The following is a 19092-nucleotide window of genomic DNA, read 5'->3' as shown; positions in this document are numbered from 1 at the left end:
GTATCAACAGCAACAGCTGGGAAGAAAAATTTTTACCTCGGGTTTCCTCACAGCCTAAGAAAGCACTGTATTATCAGGTACAGTCCTTTCGGCTTCAGAAAAGCAAGCGGGTCAAGGGCGCTTCCTTTCTGCACAGAGACGAGGGAAGAGGGAAAAAGCTGCACCAGTCAGCCAGTTCCCAGAATCAAAATTCTTCCCCCGCTTCCTCTGAGTCCACCGCATGACGCGGGGGCTCCACAGGCGTAGCCAGGTACGGTGGGGGGCCGCCTCAAAAATTTCAGCGATTAGTGGGCTCGCTCACAGGTGGATCCCTGGATCCTTCAAGTAGTATCTCAGGGGTACAGGCTGGAATTCGAGGCGTCTCACCCCCGCCGTTTCCTCAAATCTGCCTTGCCGACAACTCCCTCAGGCAGGGAGGCTGTGCTAGAGGCAATTCACAAGCTGTATTCCCAGCAGGTGATAGTCAAGGTGCCCCTACTTCAACAAGGGCGGGGTTACTATTCCACACTGTTTGTGGTACCGAAACCGGACGGTTCGGTGAGACCCATTTTAAATTTGAAGTCCTTGAACACATACATAAAAAAATTCAAGTTCAAGATGGAATCGCTCAGGGCGGTTATTGCAAGCCTGGAGGAGGGGGATTACATGGTATCCCTGGACATCAAGGATGCTTACCTACCTGTCCCCATTTACCATCCTCACCAGGAGTACCTCAGATTTGTGGTACAGGATTGCCATTACCAATTCCAAACACTGCCGTTTGGACTGTCCACGGCACCGAGGGTCTTTACCAAGGTAATGGCAGAAATGATGATACTCCTTCGAAAAAAGGGAGTTTTTAATTATCCCGTACTGGACGATCTCCTTATAAAGGCGAGGTCCATGGAGCAGTTGTTGGTCGGAGTAGCACTATCTCGGGAAGTGCTACAACAGCACGGATGGATTCTATACATTCCAAAGTCACAGCTGGTTCCTACCACACGCCTGCTGTTCCTGGGGATGGTTCTGGACACAGAACAGAAAAAAACTGTTTCTCCCGCAGGAGAAAGCCAAGGAGCTGTCATCTCTAGTCAGAGACCTCCTGAAACCAAAACAGGTATCGGTGCATCACTGCACACGAGTCCTGGGAAAAATGGTAGCTTCTTACGATGCAAAATTCCATTCGGCAGGTTCCATGCAAGAACCTTTCAGTGGGACCTCTTGGACAAGTGGTCAGAATCGCATCTTCAGATGCATCGGCTGATAACCCTGTCTCCAAGGACCAGGGTATCTCTACTGTGGTGGCTGCAGAGTGCTCATCTTCAAGAGGGCCGCAGATTCGGCATACAGGACTGGGCCCTGGTAACCACGGATGCCAGCCTTCGAGGCTGGGGGGCAGTCACACAGGGAAGAAATTTCCAGGGACTTTGGTCAAGTCAGGAGTCGTCCCTACACATAAATATTCTGGAACTGAGGGCCATTTACAATGCCCTAAGTCTGGCAAGGCCTCTGCTTCAAAACCAGCCGGTACTGATCCAATCAGACAACATCACGGCAGTCGCCCATGTAAACCGACAGGGCGGCACAAAAAGCAGGATGGCGATGGCAGAAGCCACAAGGATTCTCCGATGGGCGGAAAATCACGTCTTAGCACTGTCAGCAGTGTTCATTCCGGGAGTGGACAACTGGGAAGCAGACTTCCTCAGCAGACACGACCGACACCCGGGAGAGTGGGGACTTCATCCAGAAGTCTTCCAACTGTTGGTAAACCGTTGGGAAAGGCCACAGGTGGACATGATGGCATCCCGCCTAAACAAAAAACTATTGCGCCAGGTCAAGGGACCCTCAGGCAATAGCTGTGGACGCTCTAGTGACATCGTGGGTGTACCAGTCGGTTTATGTATTCCCTCCTCTGCCTCTCATACCAAAGGTACTGAGAATAATAAGAAAACGAGGAGTAAGAACGATACTCGTGGTTCCGGATGGGCCAAGAAGAGCTTGGTACCCAGAACTTCAAGAAATAATATCAGAGGACCCATGGCCTCTACCGCTCAGACAGGATCTGCTACAGCAGGGGCCCTGTCTGTTCCAAGACTTACCGCGGCTGCGTTGGACGGCATGGCGGTTGAATTCCGGATCCTAAAGCAAAAGGGCATTCCGGAGGAAGTCATTCCTACGCTGATAAAAGCCAGGAAAGAAGTAACCGCAAACCATTATCACCGTATTTGGCGAAAATATGTTTCGTGGTGAGAGGCCAGGATGGCCCCAACAGAGGAATTTCAGCTGGGTCGTTTTCTGCACTTCCTACAGTCAGGTGTGACTATGGGCCTAAATTTGAGTTCCATTAAGGTCCAGATTTCGGCTCTGTCGATTTTCTTCCAGAAAGAACTGGCTTCACTGCCTGGAGTTCAGACATTTGTAAAGGGAGTGCTACATATTCAGCCCTTTTTTTGTGCCTTCGGTGGCACCTTGGGATCTCAATGTGGTGTTGAGTTTCTTAAAATCACATTGGTTTGAGCCACTTAAAACTGTGGATTTGAAATATCTCACGTGGAAAGTGGTCATGTTATTGGCCTTGGCTTCGGCCAGGCGTGTGTCAGAATTGGCGGCTTTGTCATGTAAAAGCCCTTATCTGATTTTCCATATGGATAGGGCAGAATTGAGGACTCGCCCCCAGTTTCTCCCTAAGGTGGTATCAGCTTTTCACTTGAACCAACCTATTGTAGTGCCTGCGGCTACTAGGGACTTGGAAGATTCCAAGTTACTGGACGTAGTCAGGGCCTTAAAAATGTATATTTCCAGGACGGGTGGAGTCAGGAAAACTGACTCGTTTTTTATCCTGTAGGCACCCGACAAAATAGGTGCTCCTGCTTCTAAGCAGACTATTGCTCGCTGAATTTGTAGCACAATTCAGCTGGAGCATTCTGCGGCTGGATTGCCGCATCCTAAATCAGTAACAGCCCATTCCACGAGGAAAGTGGGCTCATCTTGGGCGGCTGCCCGAGGGGTCTCGGCTTTACAACTTTGCCGAGCTGCTACTTGGTCAGGGGCAAACACGTTTGCTAAATTCTACAAATTTGATACCCTGGCTGAGGAGGACCTCGAGTTCTCTCATTCGGTGCTGCAGAGTCATCCGCACTCTCCCGCCCGTTTGGGAGCTTTGGTATAATCCCCATGGTCCTTACGGAGTTACCAGCATCCACTAGGACGTCAGAGAAAATAAGATTTTACTCACCGGTAAATCTATTTCTCGTAGTCCGTAGTGGATGCTGGGTGCCCATCCCAAGTGCGGATTGTCTGCAATACTTGTATATAGTTATTGCCTAACTAAAGGGTTATTGTTGAGCCATCTGTTGAGAGGCTCAGTTATATTTCATACTGTTAACTGGGTATAGTATCACGAGTTATACGGTGTGATTGGTGTGGCTGGTATGAGTCTTACCCGGGATTCAAAATCCTTCCTTATTGTGTCAGCTCTTCCGGGTACAGTATCCTAACTGAGGTCTGGAGGAGGGGCATAGAGGGAGGAGCCAGTGCACACCAGATAGTACCTAATCTTTCTTTTAGAGTGCCCAGTCTCCTGCGGAGCCCGTCTATTCCCCATGGTCCTTACGGAGTTCCCAGCATCCACTACGGACTACGAGAAATAGATTTACCGGTGAGTAAAATCTTATTTATTACCAGTTATTTATATAGTGCACACACATTCCGCAGCGCTGTATAGATCATATTTGGCTGTTCACACCAGTCCTTGCCCCAAATGGCGATTACAGTCTATATTCCCTATCACATGTATACACACACTCCTTCACACTAGGGTTATTTGTTTGTCAGGAACCCTTTAACCTACCAGTATATTTTTAGATTGTGGGAGGAAACCAGAGTACCCAGTGGAACCCCACGTAAGCACGGGAAGAATATACACAGGGACATGGTGGGAATCGAACCTATGACCTCAGTGCTGTGAGGTAGTAATGCTAACCATTATACTATCTGTGCGGGAAGCAGTCAGCTTCCCGACGGACGGGATCCCAGCGCTCGAAATACCGATGCCGGAAACCCATCTGCTGCAGGAACACCGGCGTCTAAAGCCCAACAGGACTCGGGATCCCGGCGTTTTAATACTGACACCCGGAATCCCGATCCTTCTCTCAGCCGGACGCCGAGTGCGGGGAAGGGGGGGGTTGTTAGGTTTAGCTATTACAAGGGGTGGTTAAGGTTAGTGTTCAGGGATAGGAAAGTTAGGGTTAGGCACTTTGCAGTAGATGTTAGGGTTAGGCTCCAAGCAGGGAGGGTGATGTTTAGGCAGCGGGGAGGGTTAGGGTTAGGCACCCACAAGGGAGGATTCGTGTAGTGAACAGGTGAGGGTTAGGGGGCTTACTGGGGGGCTGTTGGGATTCTGATGGACGGGATGCCGCTGTCTGTATTCAGACCACCGGCATCCCGTCCAAAAGGAAATCCTACTGAACCTATCTGTGCTGCCCTTTTTGCTACTCCTTTTTGTAGTGCAGTTTAGAAGAAGAAGACACATGATTGGTTGTAATACATTACAGCACAGCAGCAGTTTATAAAAGAAGCGTCGTCATTTTGTTCATTCTTTTTATGTCATTCAGTTTATCTAGTCACATGAATGTCATAAATGTGTCCTTAACTAAGATTAAAAAATGCACCTTACGGGATTTCACTCTTCTTTACTCAGTGGGATGTTTGCAGTATTTCAGTGCTTTGGATACAGTGACTAATCTCCTTTGTATCCTGTTTCAGTCACCAGTCTTACGTGATCAGCTTTGTTGTTCCTAATCAGAAGAAGCTGACTAGCTTAGCACTACAGAAAGCGATCGAAGGAACCTGGGAGGAAATCTGTAACAATCCGACAATGGAGGCAGAGGTATTAAAGGAGATTAAAGAAGTAGCAAGCTCATGTAAGTGACATCCTGTTTGTTCCATCTCTTGCATGATTTAGCCTGGTTATTGCAAGCGGATGCTTGCCGGAAATGTGCCCTATGAAACTTCCCAATTAAAAAAAGTATCTGAAATAGAGTGCATAATTTTAATACTTTTACCATGTCACTCAAACAGCAGTTTTGAATGTACTCAGAAATAATGTTTGGGGATTTTTTTCTGGCTCTTGAGTTATCTCATTGTGTCTGATGTATATATCTCGCTAGTCTGTTCACAAGCACAACATAGCAGATCTCCTAGACATAGGACTTTTAATCAAAGTTTCTGTACATATAATATCCTCCAAGCAACTTACACACAGTTTCTGCTATACTTGATTAACCACATAAACTTGAGGTGCATACACATTGTGCGATATATCCTTGTGATTTTGACTATATAGTCAAAATCGCAAGAAAAGTTAGTGCAAGTCGCACCATGTGTACACAGCTTGCAATACCGATGCGCTGTTCTGCTGGGTCAGTATCGCAAGAAAAAATAGACTGTGCAGGCAAGTCAGTTTTGACTATCTAGTACAAACTAGTACAAAGTATAGTCAAAATCAGCCATAGCCAAAATCGCAAGCACACATTATCGCATAGTCAGAATCGCATAGTCAAATTGAACATACGTCAGTATCGCATCGTGTGTATGCACCTTTAGATACACATAACACATCATAGGGACATTGATGCGTATTAAGCAAGATTGCATGCAGATGTGTGGAGCTTCACTTAAAATGTAATATGTTCTTACCAGTGTAATCTTTAGTAATAAATATCCATAATATAAATTTGTTGTATGTATGGCGCAATACATCATTAAATGTCTTTGGGGGCGATTCAATTCAGTGCCATATTAATAGCACTAGGAAGGAGGTCCCGGAGCTATTCAATTGACCACGCTCTTAAGCTCGACTAGAGGATTTCTACTCGCACCACTCCTGAGATGCAAGCATAATTTTGACTAAACTAGTGCCACGATGCTGTTTTCTGCCTTAGTGCCTCACACAGCATTACGGCCAGCACTCAATTCTGAGAATAATGGTTACTGCAACTAAACACCCGGCTTAAGATGTGATAGTGTAGGTCACAATGGGAATAACTGAATAGCTCTCCTCTTTCAGCGGATATGTTGTTAGCTTTTATTTATGTGTACACAGTGCTGTGTATACTTAGAAAACTGTAGATGGGTATTGAAGCATAAATTTCATACATAATTGGAGACCAAGCATAAAGGTTGCACTACAGACTAGAGGCGGTATCCTATTAGCTGTTAATTAGCGTAGCTAATGGATCCCCCTGGGGCTATCCAGTTAGCCCCGTAAACCGGCACTTATCGGGGATTATACACGCAAAGCAGGATACATGATAAGCAACCCCAGGAGACCAGTTTTTTGGCCGATAATACATGGGATCAGGAATTTATTTAAGAAGCCTGTAGGTAGCACAAATAACAGAGGCATTGGAGATGTGTGAAAGAATGGAGGGAGAGAGGTCAGGAAAGGAATGGTAGATTTGGGTGTTCTGAACATAAAGATTTTACTGGTTTCCAAGGCAGTAGGAATAGAATAAAAGAGAGAGGGGTTGAGAACAGACCATTGGGGACAGCAACAAGTAGAGGAAGAGAAGGGGTGTTGGTGACAGAAATATAAACTAAAAAGGAGCGATTGGTTAGGTAGGAGTTAAACCATGAAAGGACAGTAATGGAGGACAGTGGAGAAGGTGAGGGTCGTTGAGTGTCAAAGGCAATGGACAGATTGAGGCGAGAGAAGTGGCCCTTGGATTTAGCCATGAGAAGGTCATTGGTGACCTTGGTGTGAGGGCTGTTTTAATAGCGCTGAGCAGACTGAAGCCATATTGAAGACTGTTGAGAAGAAAATGGGTAGAAATGAAAGAAGTGAGGCGTACAGACAATCCTCTTAAGGTGTTTGGGGGCATAAGGGAGGAGACCGAGAGGGCAGTAGTTAGAGAGAGTCGGGGTCAAGTAAAGCTGGCCGATTTTTTATCGGTCTGCCCGACAATTGGCCGATTTTTCAGGAAATTGTAGACACCAATATCTGAGCTACACACTTAAAGATTTATTTCTCTTATGTCCTTGGAGATACTGGGAATCCATTTAGTACCATGGGGTATAGACAGGTCCTCCAGGAGCCTTGGGCACGTTAAGAATTTGATAGTGTGCGCTGGCTCCTCACTCTATGCCCCTCCTACCAGACTCAGTTTAGAAAATGTACCCGGGAGAGCCGGTCACGTCGCTGGAAGCTCCTGAAGAGTTTTCTGCATTTATTTTATCTGTTTGTTGTTTTCAGGCAGGACTGGGTGGCACCAGCCTGCCTGCTTCGTGGGACTTAGGGGGGAAAACGGCCCAACCTCTTGAAGGGTTAATGGTTCTGTTCCCCGCTGACAGGACACTAGCTCCTGAGGGACCTATTCGCTAGCCCCACCACGGTGAGCGTACTTTCCCGCAGCACGCTGCCACCCCTAACAGAGCCAGAAGATGAGTGGTGAGCACTAAGTCGGCGTCCCAGTTAGCAGGTCGCCGGCCAGTATGGCGACATGAGGGTACAGAAACTCACAGCTTCTACAGGGGGCGGTTGGGTCTCCAGACTCAGTACACAGTGCAGACGCATGGCTTCTGAGGGAGCGAATTGAGTCTGAGTACACTATATGTGTACACAGTACCCAGACTGTCATTACAGACTTAAAAGGGAGCCGACTCCACTTTAGGCACAAAATTACCTCACCCAGTATAAAAAAAAAGTGCTGGAAGACCGCGCGCCATTGAAGGGGCAGGGCTTCACTATGAGCGGATCTAGCAGCTCACCAGCGCCATTTTCCCTCTGCAATGGACACAGACGCTGACTGACAGGGACGCGCAGCTCCTCTGGAAAGACTCCAGATTACCTCAGCGATACCAGGGGGTCATAGCAGGAGAAGGGGGGGAACGCTTACTAGTGTACTAAAGGGCCATATACACAGGAGAGATGTGTGCTGACCGAACCGCTCAGCACACATCTCTCCCACCACTCAGCACAGCGCGATGTGTGCTGAGCGATGCGGAGGACGACGGGGGGCCGCTCATTTCACCCAGCGGGTGAAATGAGCGACGTGCTAAATTGAGCCCGTATGCAGGCCAATCTAGCACCGGCGATAGCAATGCGCGGGGCCGCGCATCGCTATCGCTGTGGGGGGTACACACGAGTGATCTGTTCTTAAAAGAGTCAGATTGCTTAGATTTTAAGCATGAATCTCTCCGAGAGTACCCCCCTTAAATCCCCAATCTGGGTACTTAGTCTGCGACCTAGCTAAGCTTGGCATTAGCAGTAAGGGCGCTGTGTGCTGGCTCCATATTATCTCTGTCTCTCCCTGGAAGGACTCTTTGTGGGTTTATTGTGCATGTAACCTGTTCCTGTGTGTGTGCTGTCACTGTCACAGTATGTTAGACAAAGAGTGTGTTTCATGTAAGGCACAGTGTTCCTCTTCTCCAGGGAGTTCACTACAGTGTACTAAGTGCAGTGTACCTTCCCAGGCTAGCGGGGCAGAGCCAGCTTGGCTGGACTCCATTAGAGGAATGATTTCCAATATTTCTACTAAATTCTCCTGCAATGAGAAAGAGACTCAATACTTAAGACAATCGATGACTGAGTTTATGAAAAGGTACCCAAACGAGCGTCTCAGTCCCCTGCCATTTGTCCGCAAAAACCTCCTTTGGCCCATATCCTGCAATCTGACTCTGATGATGAAGGGTCAGACATGGGGGAGGTGGACTCAGAGGTGGGGGAGGCTACTCTGTCACAGGGAGTAGAGGCTCTCATAGAAGCTATCAGAGAAGTTCTGCATATCCTTGATAAGGTGACAGAGGAATCTTATTTTAATATAAAAAAGAAATCCTCAGCCACTTTTCCTGTGTCAAAGGAACTATATACCCTGTTTGAAGAACCGTGGGTTAATCCTGATAGGAAATTTCAGATCCCTAAAAAGTTGATATCATCTTTTCCTCCTGAGGATAGGAAAAAATGGGAAAATCCACCGATAGTGCATGCATCAGTATCCAGGCTGTCACAGAAAATTGTATTGCCTGTCCAGGGTGCAGCCTCCCTAAAAGACACTGCTGATCGTGGAATTGAGAATACACTCAAATCTTTGTATACAGCTGCTGGGGAGGCCCCAGAGACCCACTATAGCATGTGGGTGGATTACGAAGGCCATCGCCAAATGGTCAGGTAACCTAATTAAAGGGTTAGATACCTTGCCTCGGGGGGGGGGGGGGGGGGGGGGGTTTACTCCTGCAACATACACAGGACTCTGTGAATTTTATGGTGGAAGCCATAAAAGAAACAGGCTTACTTAATGCACACACCACTGCTATGGTAGTGTAAGAACGCAGAGGCTTATGGCTACACCAGTGGACTGCTGGTGCGGACTCCAGGAAAGGCGTGGAAGGCCTACCCTTCACAGGAGAGGCCTTATTTGGAGATAAACTAGACAAATGGATCTTCAAAGCTACTGCGGGTAAGTCCACATATCTTCCTTCTGCAGCTCCCCCAGCCAGTAAGGCTTACTCAGGACCTAATTTGCAGCCCTTTCGGACTGCCAAGTTTAAGGGTAAAACCAGAGGTTCTTCTACAGCCACCAGAGGCGCTAGAGGTAAACCACGCAAACCAGCTACTGCTAGTTCACAGGAACAGAGCTTAAGCTCTGCTTCCTCAAAGCCAGGATGACTGGCGGATGGGAGCCTGATTAAAAATTTTCAGTCACATCTGGATAGATTCGTGCCAGGATCCCTGGGTCCTAGATCTTATTTCCCAGGGCAACAGACTGGAGTTTCAGGAGCTCCCACCTCACAGATTCTTTAAATCAGGCTTACCAGTTTCAAAAGAGGCAAGTATAACCACGCCATTCAAAAACTCGTACAGATTCAGGTCATTGTTGCAGTTCCACCTCATCTGCAAAACAAGGGATATTATTCCAACTTGTTTGTAGTACCGAAGCCGGACGGTTCGGTAAGACCGATTTTGAACCTCAAGTCGCTGAACCCATACTTACGAGTGTTCAAATTCAAGATGGAGTCTCTGAGAGCGGTGATCTCAGGTCTGGAGGAGGGGGAATTCCTAGTGTCTCTGGATATCAAGGATGCGTACCTACACATTCCGATCTGGCCGCCTCATCAGGCTTATCTACGGTTTGCACTGCAGGACTGCCACTACCAGTTCCAGGCCCTGCCATTTGGTCTCCAAGGCACCGAGAGTGTTCACCAAAGTGATGGCAGAGATGATGTTTCTACTCCGCAAACAGGGAGTGAACGTATTTCCGTACCTGGACGATCTTCTGATAAAGGCACCATCCAGGGAGCGGTTGTTGGACAGCATTGGCCTCTCAACCAGACTACTCCTGGATCACGGGTGGATTCTGAACTTACCAAAATCTCACCTGGAACCGATGCAGAGGCTTCCTTTCCTAGGAATGATACTGGATACAGAGTCTCGGAGAGTGTTCCTTCCCTTGGAGGAGGCTATGGTAATCCAGTCGATGGTTCGGGCTGTCCTGAAGCCAACCCGGATCTCGGTGCATCTGTGCATTTGCCTTCTAGGGAAAATGGTGGCCTCTTACGAGGCGCTTCAGAACGGAAGGTTTCATGCGAGGCCCTTCCAGCTAGATCTGTTGGACAAGTGGACCAGATCGCATCTTCACATGCACCAGAGGATCTGTCTGTCGCCAAGAATCTCCCTTGTGTGATGGCTACAGATTTCTCACCTCGTTGAGGGTCAGAGGATCGGGATTTACAATTGGATTCTGCTAACCACAGACGCAAGCCTCAGAGGTTGGGGAGCAGTCACCCAGGGGGTGCAGTTTCAAGGAAGATGATCAAGTCGGGAAGTCGTTCTTCCAATAAACATCCTGGAACTCAGAGCAATCTACAACATCCTTCTGCAGGCTTCATCTCTACTTCGGAATCAGGCCATTCAGGTCCAGTCGGACAATGTGACGGCGGTAAAGTACATAAACCGACAGGGCGGAACGAAACGCAGAGCAGCAATGTCAGAGGTGTCAAGAATTCTCCTCTGGGCGGAAAAACACGCCGTGGCATTATCGGCGGTCTTCATTCCAGGAGTAGACAACAGACACGACCTACACCCAGGGGAGTGGGGCCTCCACCCGGAGGTGTTCAGGTGGTTGACACGTCGGTGGAGATATCCACAGATCGACATGATGGCCTCTTGACTCAACAAGAAACTCAAGCGGTACGGTTCCAGGTTGGGGGACCCACAAGCAGTGGCGGTAGACGCTCTGACATCTCCGTGGGTCTACCAGCTGGTGTATGTGTTTCCTCCACTTCTGATCCGAATAATTCTAAAAAGAATAAAAAGGGAAAAGGTTCAAGCAATCCTCATTGCTTCGGACTGGCCTCGAAGGGCCTGGTATGCGGATCTTCTCGAGATGCTGATCGAAGATCCGTGGCCTCTACCCCTTCGAGAGGATCTTCTGCAACAGGCCCCATTCGTCTATCAAGACTTACCGTGGCTACATTTGATGGCATGGAAGTTGAACGTCTGATTCTAGCCAGGAGAGGGATTCCTGATAAAGTCATCCCGACTATGATCCAAGCCAGGAAGGGGGTAACGTCTAAACATTACCACCGTATATGGAAGAAGTAGGTCTATTGGTGTGAGAGCAGACAATATTCTACGGTGGAATTTCATCTGGGACGTCTCCTGCTTTTTCGGAAGTCGGGAGTGGATGTGTGCCTCCCCCTAGGCTCCATTAAAGTTCAGATTTCGGCCTTGTCTATTTACTTTCAGAAACCATTGTCGTCTTTCCCTGAGTTCCAGACGTTCTTGAAAGGTGTTCTGCACATCCAGCCTCCTTTTGTGCCTCCCACTGCACCTTGGGATCTCAATTTGGTGCTGCAGTTCCTACAATCGGACTGGTTTGAACCGTTACGGGAGGTTGACGTAAAGTACCTTGCGTGGAAGACCGTCACACTGTTGGCCTTGGCTTCAGCAAGATGTGTGTCGGAGCTTGGGGCGTTGTCTCACAAGAGTTCCTACTTAATTTTCCATGAGGACAGAGCTGAACTCAGAACTTGTCAGCAATGTCTTCCTAAGGTGGTGTCTGCGTTTCACATCAACCAACCTATTGTGGTTCCGGTTATCACCGACACTTCCGCTACTTCAAAGTCTTTGGATGTTGCGAGGGCTTTGAAGTTGTACGTAAAGAGGACAGCTTGTTACAGGAAATCCAACTCGCTGTTCGTTCTCTATGATCCCAGTAAAATTGGGTGTCCTGCTTCAAAGCAGTCTATTGCACGCTGGTTTAGGCTCACTATCCAGAATGCTTATTCCACATCAGGATTGCCAGTTACAAAATCTGTACAGGACCACTCTACTAGGTCGGTGGGTTCTTCTTGGGCGGCTGCCCGGGGTGTCTCGGCTTTACAGTTCTGCCGAGCAGCTACTTGGTCAGGTTCGAACACGTTTGCAAAGTTTTACAAGTTCGATACTTTGGCCTCTGAGGACCTTCATTTTGGTTAATCGTTTCTACAGGAACCTCGGCACTCTCCCACCCGGTTTGGGAGCTTTGGTACTTCCCCCATGGTACTACATGGATTCCCAGGATCCCCAAGGGCGTAAGAGAAAATAGGATTTCTGCAGCGGGGTACACTGGGATTCCACAGGGAATACATCAAGGTGTAGAGTTTGGTCTTGATCCGAGGCACCAACAGGCTAAAGCTTTGACTGTTCCCAGGATGCATTGCACCGCCTCCTTTATAACCCCGCCTCCAGGCACTGGAGCTCAGTTTTTAAGTTGTTGCCTGCAGAGCACGTCACTAACAGGTGGGGCTGCGCTAGTAAGCCCTGAAAAGAGCTTTTAAGAAGACTTCAAGGGCTGCAGCACTTTCTATGTTTTTATGACATGCTGTGCTGCGGCTCCATCACCTCCTCCAGCAGCGCTGCATACTCCCGCGGCCGGGATCCCGGGTACTTGCAGCGGAGGCGCACCGGTCATCAGGCACACCACCGCTGACGCTCTCCAGGATCGAGTGACTGCACATCAGGGAGTAGGTAAGAGGGTCCCCCCAGGTGGGACCTGCCGGTAAATCACGGTCCCAGGAGACGGACCGCGCTGCTGGAGTGGACTCTGTACTGCACAGGGACCCCACTACATCCACCAGGGCAAGGGAGCACAGGTCGGATTTACTAAAATCTGTTTGATATAGGCTCTACAGTACCTGGTGGTGAGGACCAGCATAGGGGATAAGGCGCTGACCTGTAGCCCCTCCCCCAGCTCCGGGCGCAATCTACTGCTGGTGTTCCTGCCCTGGAGCTGCATTTCACTCTCCCTCACACCCCGACAGAGATTTTGGCGCCATCTTCACTACTAGCTGGGCTGATCTCCGGGACGGGTGTGGATCATTGGATCGACCGTGTCTAGGTCGACAATGTTTAGGTCGACCACTGTAGGTCGACAGGGTTTCTAGGTCGAGATGTTCTAGGTCGCCAGGTCAAAATGTCGACATGAGTTTTTCATGTTCTCTTTTTTTTTTTTTTTCTTCGTTATCTCCGTACAGTGATTGGGACGCCCAATTACTGCATCGTGTCCCCTCGCATGGCTCGCTTCGCTCGCCATGCTTCGGGCAAGGTGCCTCACTCTGCTACCGCTGTGCACGGCACAGGTTACTATTCCCAATCATAGTCCGCGTGGATCGTTAAGTATGAAAAAGTTTTAAAAAATGAAAGTGAAAAACTCATGTCGACCTTTTGACCTGTCGACCTTGAAAACATGTCGGCCTAGACTGTCGACCAATAGTGGTCGACCCAAACATTGTCGACCTAGACACTGTCTATCTTGAGACCGGATCTCATCAGTGCTGTGCATTTACAGGCACTTAGGTATTCTACATGTCATTTTAGACAGTGTTAGTTAAGGACAAGGGTGCTGCTGTCTGAATATTTAGTACAAGTATTCTGTTATATACTTTCAGTATCTACTGTGCATTGTTATATCTATACTCATACATATTTATATGTAAATTTACTAGTCCAGTGCAGTCTTATTGTTTATGTGCAATAACTTCTGCATTGTACATTTGACTGAGTGTGCCTGTAGCTGTAGTGTGGGATTCCATTCTCCTGTATCAAATATTGCTATCACTATATTCTGTACCCTGAGGGGCTAGGTGCTTCGGGGTCCCATATATATATATATATATATATATATATATATATATATATATATATATATATATATATATACATACATACATACATACATACATACATACATACATACATACATACATACATACATACACACATACATACACACATACACACATACACACATACACACATATATACATACATACACACATATATACATACATACACACATATATACATACATACACACATATATACATACATACACATATATATATATATATATATATATATATATATATATATACATACTATATTTCTCTTATGTCCTAGAGGATGCTGGGGACTCCAAAAGGACCATGGGGTATAGACGGGATCCGCAGGAGCTTGGGCACACTGAAAAGACTTAATCTGGGTGTGAACTGGCTCCTCCCTCTATGCCCCTCCTCCAGACCTCAGTTAGACTTTGTGCCCAGGACTGACTGGACACTCACAGGGGAGCTCTTCTGAGTTTCTCTGGAAAATATTTTTTGTTAGGTTTTTTATTTTCAGGGAGACCTGCTGGCTACAGGCTCCCTGCAGCGTGGGAGTGAGGGGAGAGAAGCAGACCTACTTCTTCTTAGTTAAGGGCTCCGCTTCTCGGCTACTGGACACCATTAGCTCCAGAGGGTTCGATCACTTGGTGCGCCTAGCTGCTTGTTCCCGGAGCCACGCCGTCACACCCTCACAGAAGCCAGAAGAAAGAAGTCGGGTGAGTATGAGAAGATCAGAAGACTTCAGGACGGCAGAAGATTTCAGTAACGGAAGGTACAGCACAGCGGTAACGCTGTGCTCCATGCTCCCACACACATCACCAACGGTAGTTACAGGGTGCAGGGCGCTGGGGGGGGCGCCCTGGGCAGCATGTTACTGAGGTCGGGGACCGGCAGAAGGCTTTCGGTGCCTCGCTACCGTTTCTTAAACCCCCACCGGCATCTTTTTAATTTTCAAATTTGGCGGGCCGAAGCGCGTCGGGAAGGGGGCGGAGCTTCGTCCCGCGGCTCACAGGCGCCATCTTCTCCTTCAACACGCGGCTGAAGGAGACTCTGCCGGGACCTCCACATTCCTCTCACAAGTAATGGGGAGATATTCAGAAGGGGGGGGGCTGCAGTGTGGTGCCTCTTATTATAAATTAAGCAGCGTTGGGTACATATATCTTTTGTCGGGATATATGGGCGCTGGGGTGTGAGCTGGCATACTCCCTCTGTGTCCTCTATCTGGGCTTCATTGTGGGCCTGTCACCTAGCTGGGACGTTCTGTGTGTATCTGTGTGTCGGTACTACGTGTCGGCATGTCTGATGCTGAATGTTATTCACCAGAGGAGGTTATTGGGGGAGCAGATGCGGGGCTAGATTTGGGACTGTCGACGCAGCCGACACCTGATTTACTCGCATTGCTCAGTACGATAAATTCGAATGTAGCTTCTTTATCAAAGAGGTTGGATAAGTCTGAGTCACAGACACAGGTGTGGAAAAAGTCCATGGAAGAGGCTTTGTCTCAGGTACAGACCCCATCTGGTCGCAAAAGCGGCCATTTACTCAAGTGGTAGATACGGATACCGACACGGATTCCGAGGTTGATTTCACTGAGGCTGCTTTACATCCACGATTAGTTAAGAGTATTCAGTACATGATTGTGGCTATAAAAGATGTTTTACACATTTCTGATGAACCTGCGGTACAGGAAACAAGGATTTGCTTGTTTAAGGGAAAAAAACCTGAGGTGAAGTTTCCCCCCTCTCATGAAATGAATACTCTTTGTGAAAAGGCTTGGGAGTCGCCGGATAAGAGGTGGCAGATTCCCAAGAGGATTTACATGGCATATCCGTTCCCCTCTGATGACCGGGAAAAATGGGAGGCGTCTCCAAATGTTGACAAAGCTCTATCTCGCTTGTCTAAGAAAGTGGCGCTTCCGTCTCCTGACTCGGCAGCTCTCAAAGATCCGGCAGATCGCAAGCTGGAGACGTCTCTGAAGTCCATTTTCGCTAATTCGGGTGCATTGCTCAGACATGCTGTGGCGTCTGTATGGGTGAGTAGTGCTACTGCTAAATGGGCTGAGAATTTAGCTAATGATATGGATACCCTTGATAAAGATAATGTTCTTTTGACTCTTGGTTATATCAAGGACGCTGCAGATTACCTGAAGGATGCGGCGAGGGATGTCTGTCTCTTGGGATCAAGAGCCAATGCCATGTCGATATCAGCCAGGAGGGCGTTGTGGATCCATCAATGGAATGCTGATGCCGACTCCAAGAGGGCTATGGAAGCGTTACCCTTCAAAGATACTGTCTTGTTTGGGGACGGCTTGGCTGACCTGGTCTCGACCGCGGGTAAGTCCTCTTTTCTTCGTTATGTTCCCACACAACAGAAAAAGGCACCACATCAGCAGATGCAGTCCTTTCGTCACAATAAATACAGGCGTGGAAAAGGTTCGTCCTTCCTCGCTTCAAAAGGTAGAGGAAGGGGAAGGAAACCACCTGCAGTGTCAGGCGCCCAGGACCAAAAGTCCTCCCCTGCTTCTACCAAGTCCACCGCATGACGCTGGGGCTTCCCTGGGGGAGTCCGGACCGGTGGGGGGCCGTCTACAAATATTCAGTCAGGTCTGGATTCAATCAGACCTGGATCCTTGGGTCCTAGAGATTGTGTCTCAGGGATACAAGCTGGAGTTTCGGGGATACCCCCTCACCGGTTCTTCATTTCGGCGTTACCAGTAGCTCTTCCGGACAGGGAGGTGGTGCTGGCAGCGATACAAAAATTGTGTCTACAGAGGGTCATTGTTCCCGTTCCCTCGTCCCAACGGGGGGAGGGGTTCTACTCGAGCCTCTTTGTTGTGCCGAAACCGGACGGTTCGGTCAGACCAATTCTAAATCTAAAATCCCTCAATCCATACTTGAAAGTTGTCAAGTTCAAGATGGAATCTCTTCGAGCGGTAATTGCCAGCCTGGAAGGGGGGGGATTTTATGGCGTCAGTCGACATAAAGGATGCCTACTTACATGTCCCGATATGTCCTTCACATCAGGCCTTCCTCAGGTTTGCGATACAGGATTCTCATTACCAATTTCAGACGTTGCCGTTTGGGCTTTCCACGGCTCCGAGGATTTTCACCAAAGTCATGGCGGAAATGATGGTTCTCCTTCGCAAACAAGGGGTTACAATTATCCCGTACTTGGACGATCTCCTGATAAAGGCGAGGTCCAAGGAACGGTTGCTGAGAAGTGTAAATTTGTCACTATCTGTTCTGCGACAGCACGGTTGGGTACTCAATTTGCCAAAATCTCAGTTGATTCCGACCACTTGGCTGCCTTTTCTGGGCATGATTCTGGACACGGATTGGATTTACAGAAAGTATTTCTTCCAGAAGAAAAAGCTCTGGAACTGCAGACGATGGTCAGGGAACTTCTGAGGCCGACAAGTGTGTCGATCCATCACTGTACTCGGGTTCTGGGGAAAATGGTTGCGGCGTACAAAGCCATTCCATTTGGCAGGTTTAATTTGGTCCGGGTCTCACCTGCACATGCACCGGAAGATAAGTCTATCTCCCAGAGCCAGAATTTCTCTCCTGTGGTGGCTACAAAGTCCTCACATCCGAGGGGTACGCCGTTTCGGTATCCAGGATTGGGTACTTCTGACAACAGATGCAAGTCTCCGGGGCTGGGGCGCAGTCACCCAAGGAAGGAACTTCCAGGGGAAATGGTCGCTCCAGGAAGCTTGTCTCCGCATAAATGTTCTCGAGTTAAGAGCCACTTACAACGGCCTGCTGCAAGCAAGAAGCCTTCTTCAGGGTCGACCTGTCCTGGTACAGTCAGACAACATCACAGCGGTGGCACATATAAACCGCCAAGGCGGAACAAGGAGCAGAGCGGCAATGGCGGAGGCCACAAGAATCCTTCGCTGGGCGGAACAACACGTGAGCGCCCTGTCGGCAGTCTTCCTACCGGGAGTGGACAACTGGGAGGCAGATTTCCTCAGCAGACACGATCTCCATCCGGGAGAGTGGGCTCTTCACCAAGAGGTATTTGCAGAGGTGACAAAACGTTGGGGAATTCCGTTGATCGACATGATGGCGTCTCGTCTCAACAAGAAGCTCCTGGGGTATTGTTCCAGGTCAAGGGACCCCCAAGACAGTGCAGTGGACGCCCTGGTGTCTCCGTGGGTGTTCCAGTCGGTGTATGTTACCTCCACTTCTTCTCATTCCAAAAGTACTGGGGATCATTCGACGAGCAAGGGTTCAGGCGATTCTCGTCGTTCCAGATTGGCCAAGAAGGGCCTGGTACCCGGATCTTCAGGAATTACTGGTGGAAGATCCTTGGCCGCTAGGAAGGAGGTTACGGCGAAACATTATCACCGTATTTGGAGAAAGTATGTTTCACTTGGGGAGCTTTCTCCACTTTTTACAGGCGGGAGTAGACGCAGGCCTGAAATTAGGTTCCATCAAAGTGCAGATTTCGGCTTTGTCTATTTTCTTTTAAAAAGAATTAGCTGTCCTCCCAGAGGTTCAGACTTTTGTGAAAGGAGTAATGCATATCAATCCTCCGTTTGTGCCTCCTGTAGCTCCATGGGAGCTTGATGTGGTCTTACGGTTTCTCATGTCTTCCTGGTTTGAACCTTTGCGTAAGGTTGAATTGAAATTTCTCACTTGGAAGGTAGTTATGCTGTTGGCGCTGGTGTCAGAGTTGGCGGCCTTTTCTCATAAGAGCCCGTACTTGATTTTTCATTCGGATAGGGCGGAATTGAGGACTCGTCAACAATTTCTACCGACGGTGGTTTCTTCATTTCACATTAACCAACCTATTGTGGTCCCGGTGGCTACGGAGGCTGTGGCAATTCCAAAATCTCTGGATGTTGTAAGAGCGTTGAAGATCTGCGTCACTAGGACAGCTGTTGCCAGAAAAACTGAGGCGCTTTTTGTCTTGTATGCTTCCAACAAAATTGGTCATCCTGCTTCAAAACAGACTATTGCACGCTGGATT

General features: G+C 48.4%; 1 protein-coding gene across 5 annotated transcripts in view; it reads left to right on the top strand.

The window, feature by feature from the left end:
- Nucleotides 1-19092, top strand: part of ACSL4 (acyl-CoA synthetase long chain family member 4) — a 293951-nt gene that overhangs the window by 264159 nt on the left and 10700 nt on the right. For all 5 annotated transcript variants that reach the window (XM_063937299.1, XM_063937298.1, XM_063937301.1 and 2 more), the window contains exon 15: nt 4744-4901. In XM_063937299.1, coding sequence (XP_063793369.1) covers nt 4744-4901 — 158 coding nt within the window. The remainder of the gene's footprint in view (nt 1-4743; nt 4902-19092) is intronic.

The sequence above is a fragment of the Pseudophryne corroboree genome, chromosome 8 (assembly GCF_028390025.1).
Source record: "Pseudophryne corroboree isolate aPseCor3 chromosome 8, aPseCor3.hap2, whole genome shotgun sequence".
Classification (NCBI taxonomy): domain Eukaryota; kingdom Metazoa; phylum Chordata; class Amphibia; order Anura; family Myobatrachidae; genus Pseudophryne; species Pseudophryne corroboree.
This window is presented reverse-complemented; position numbering and strand designations above follow the sequence as displayed.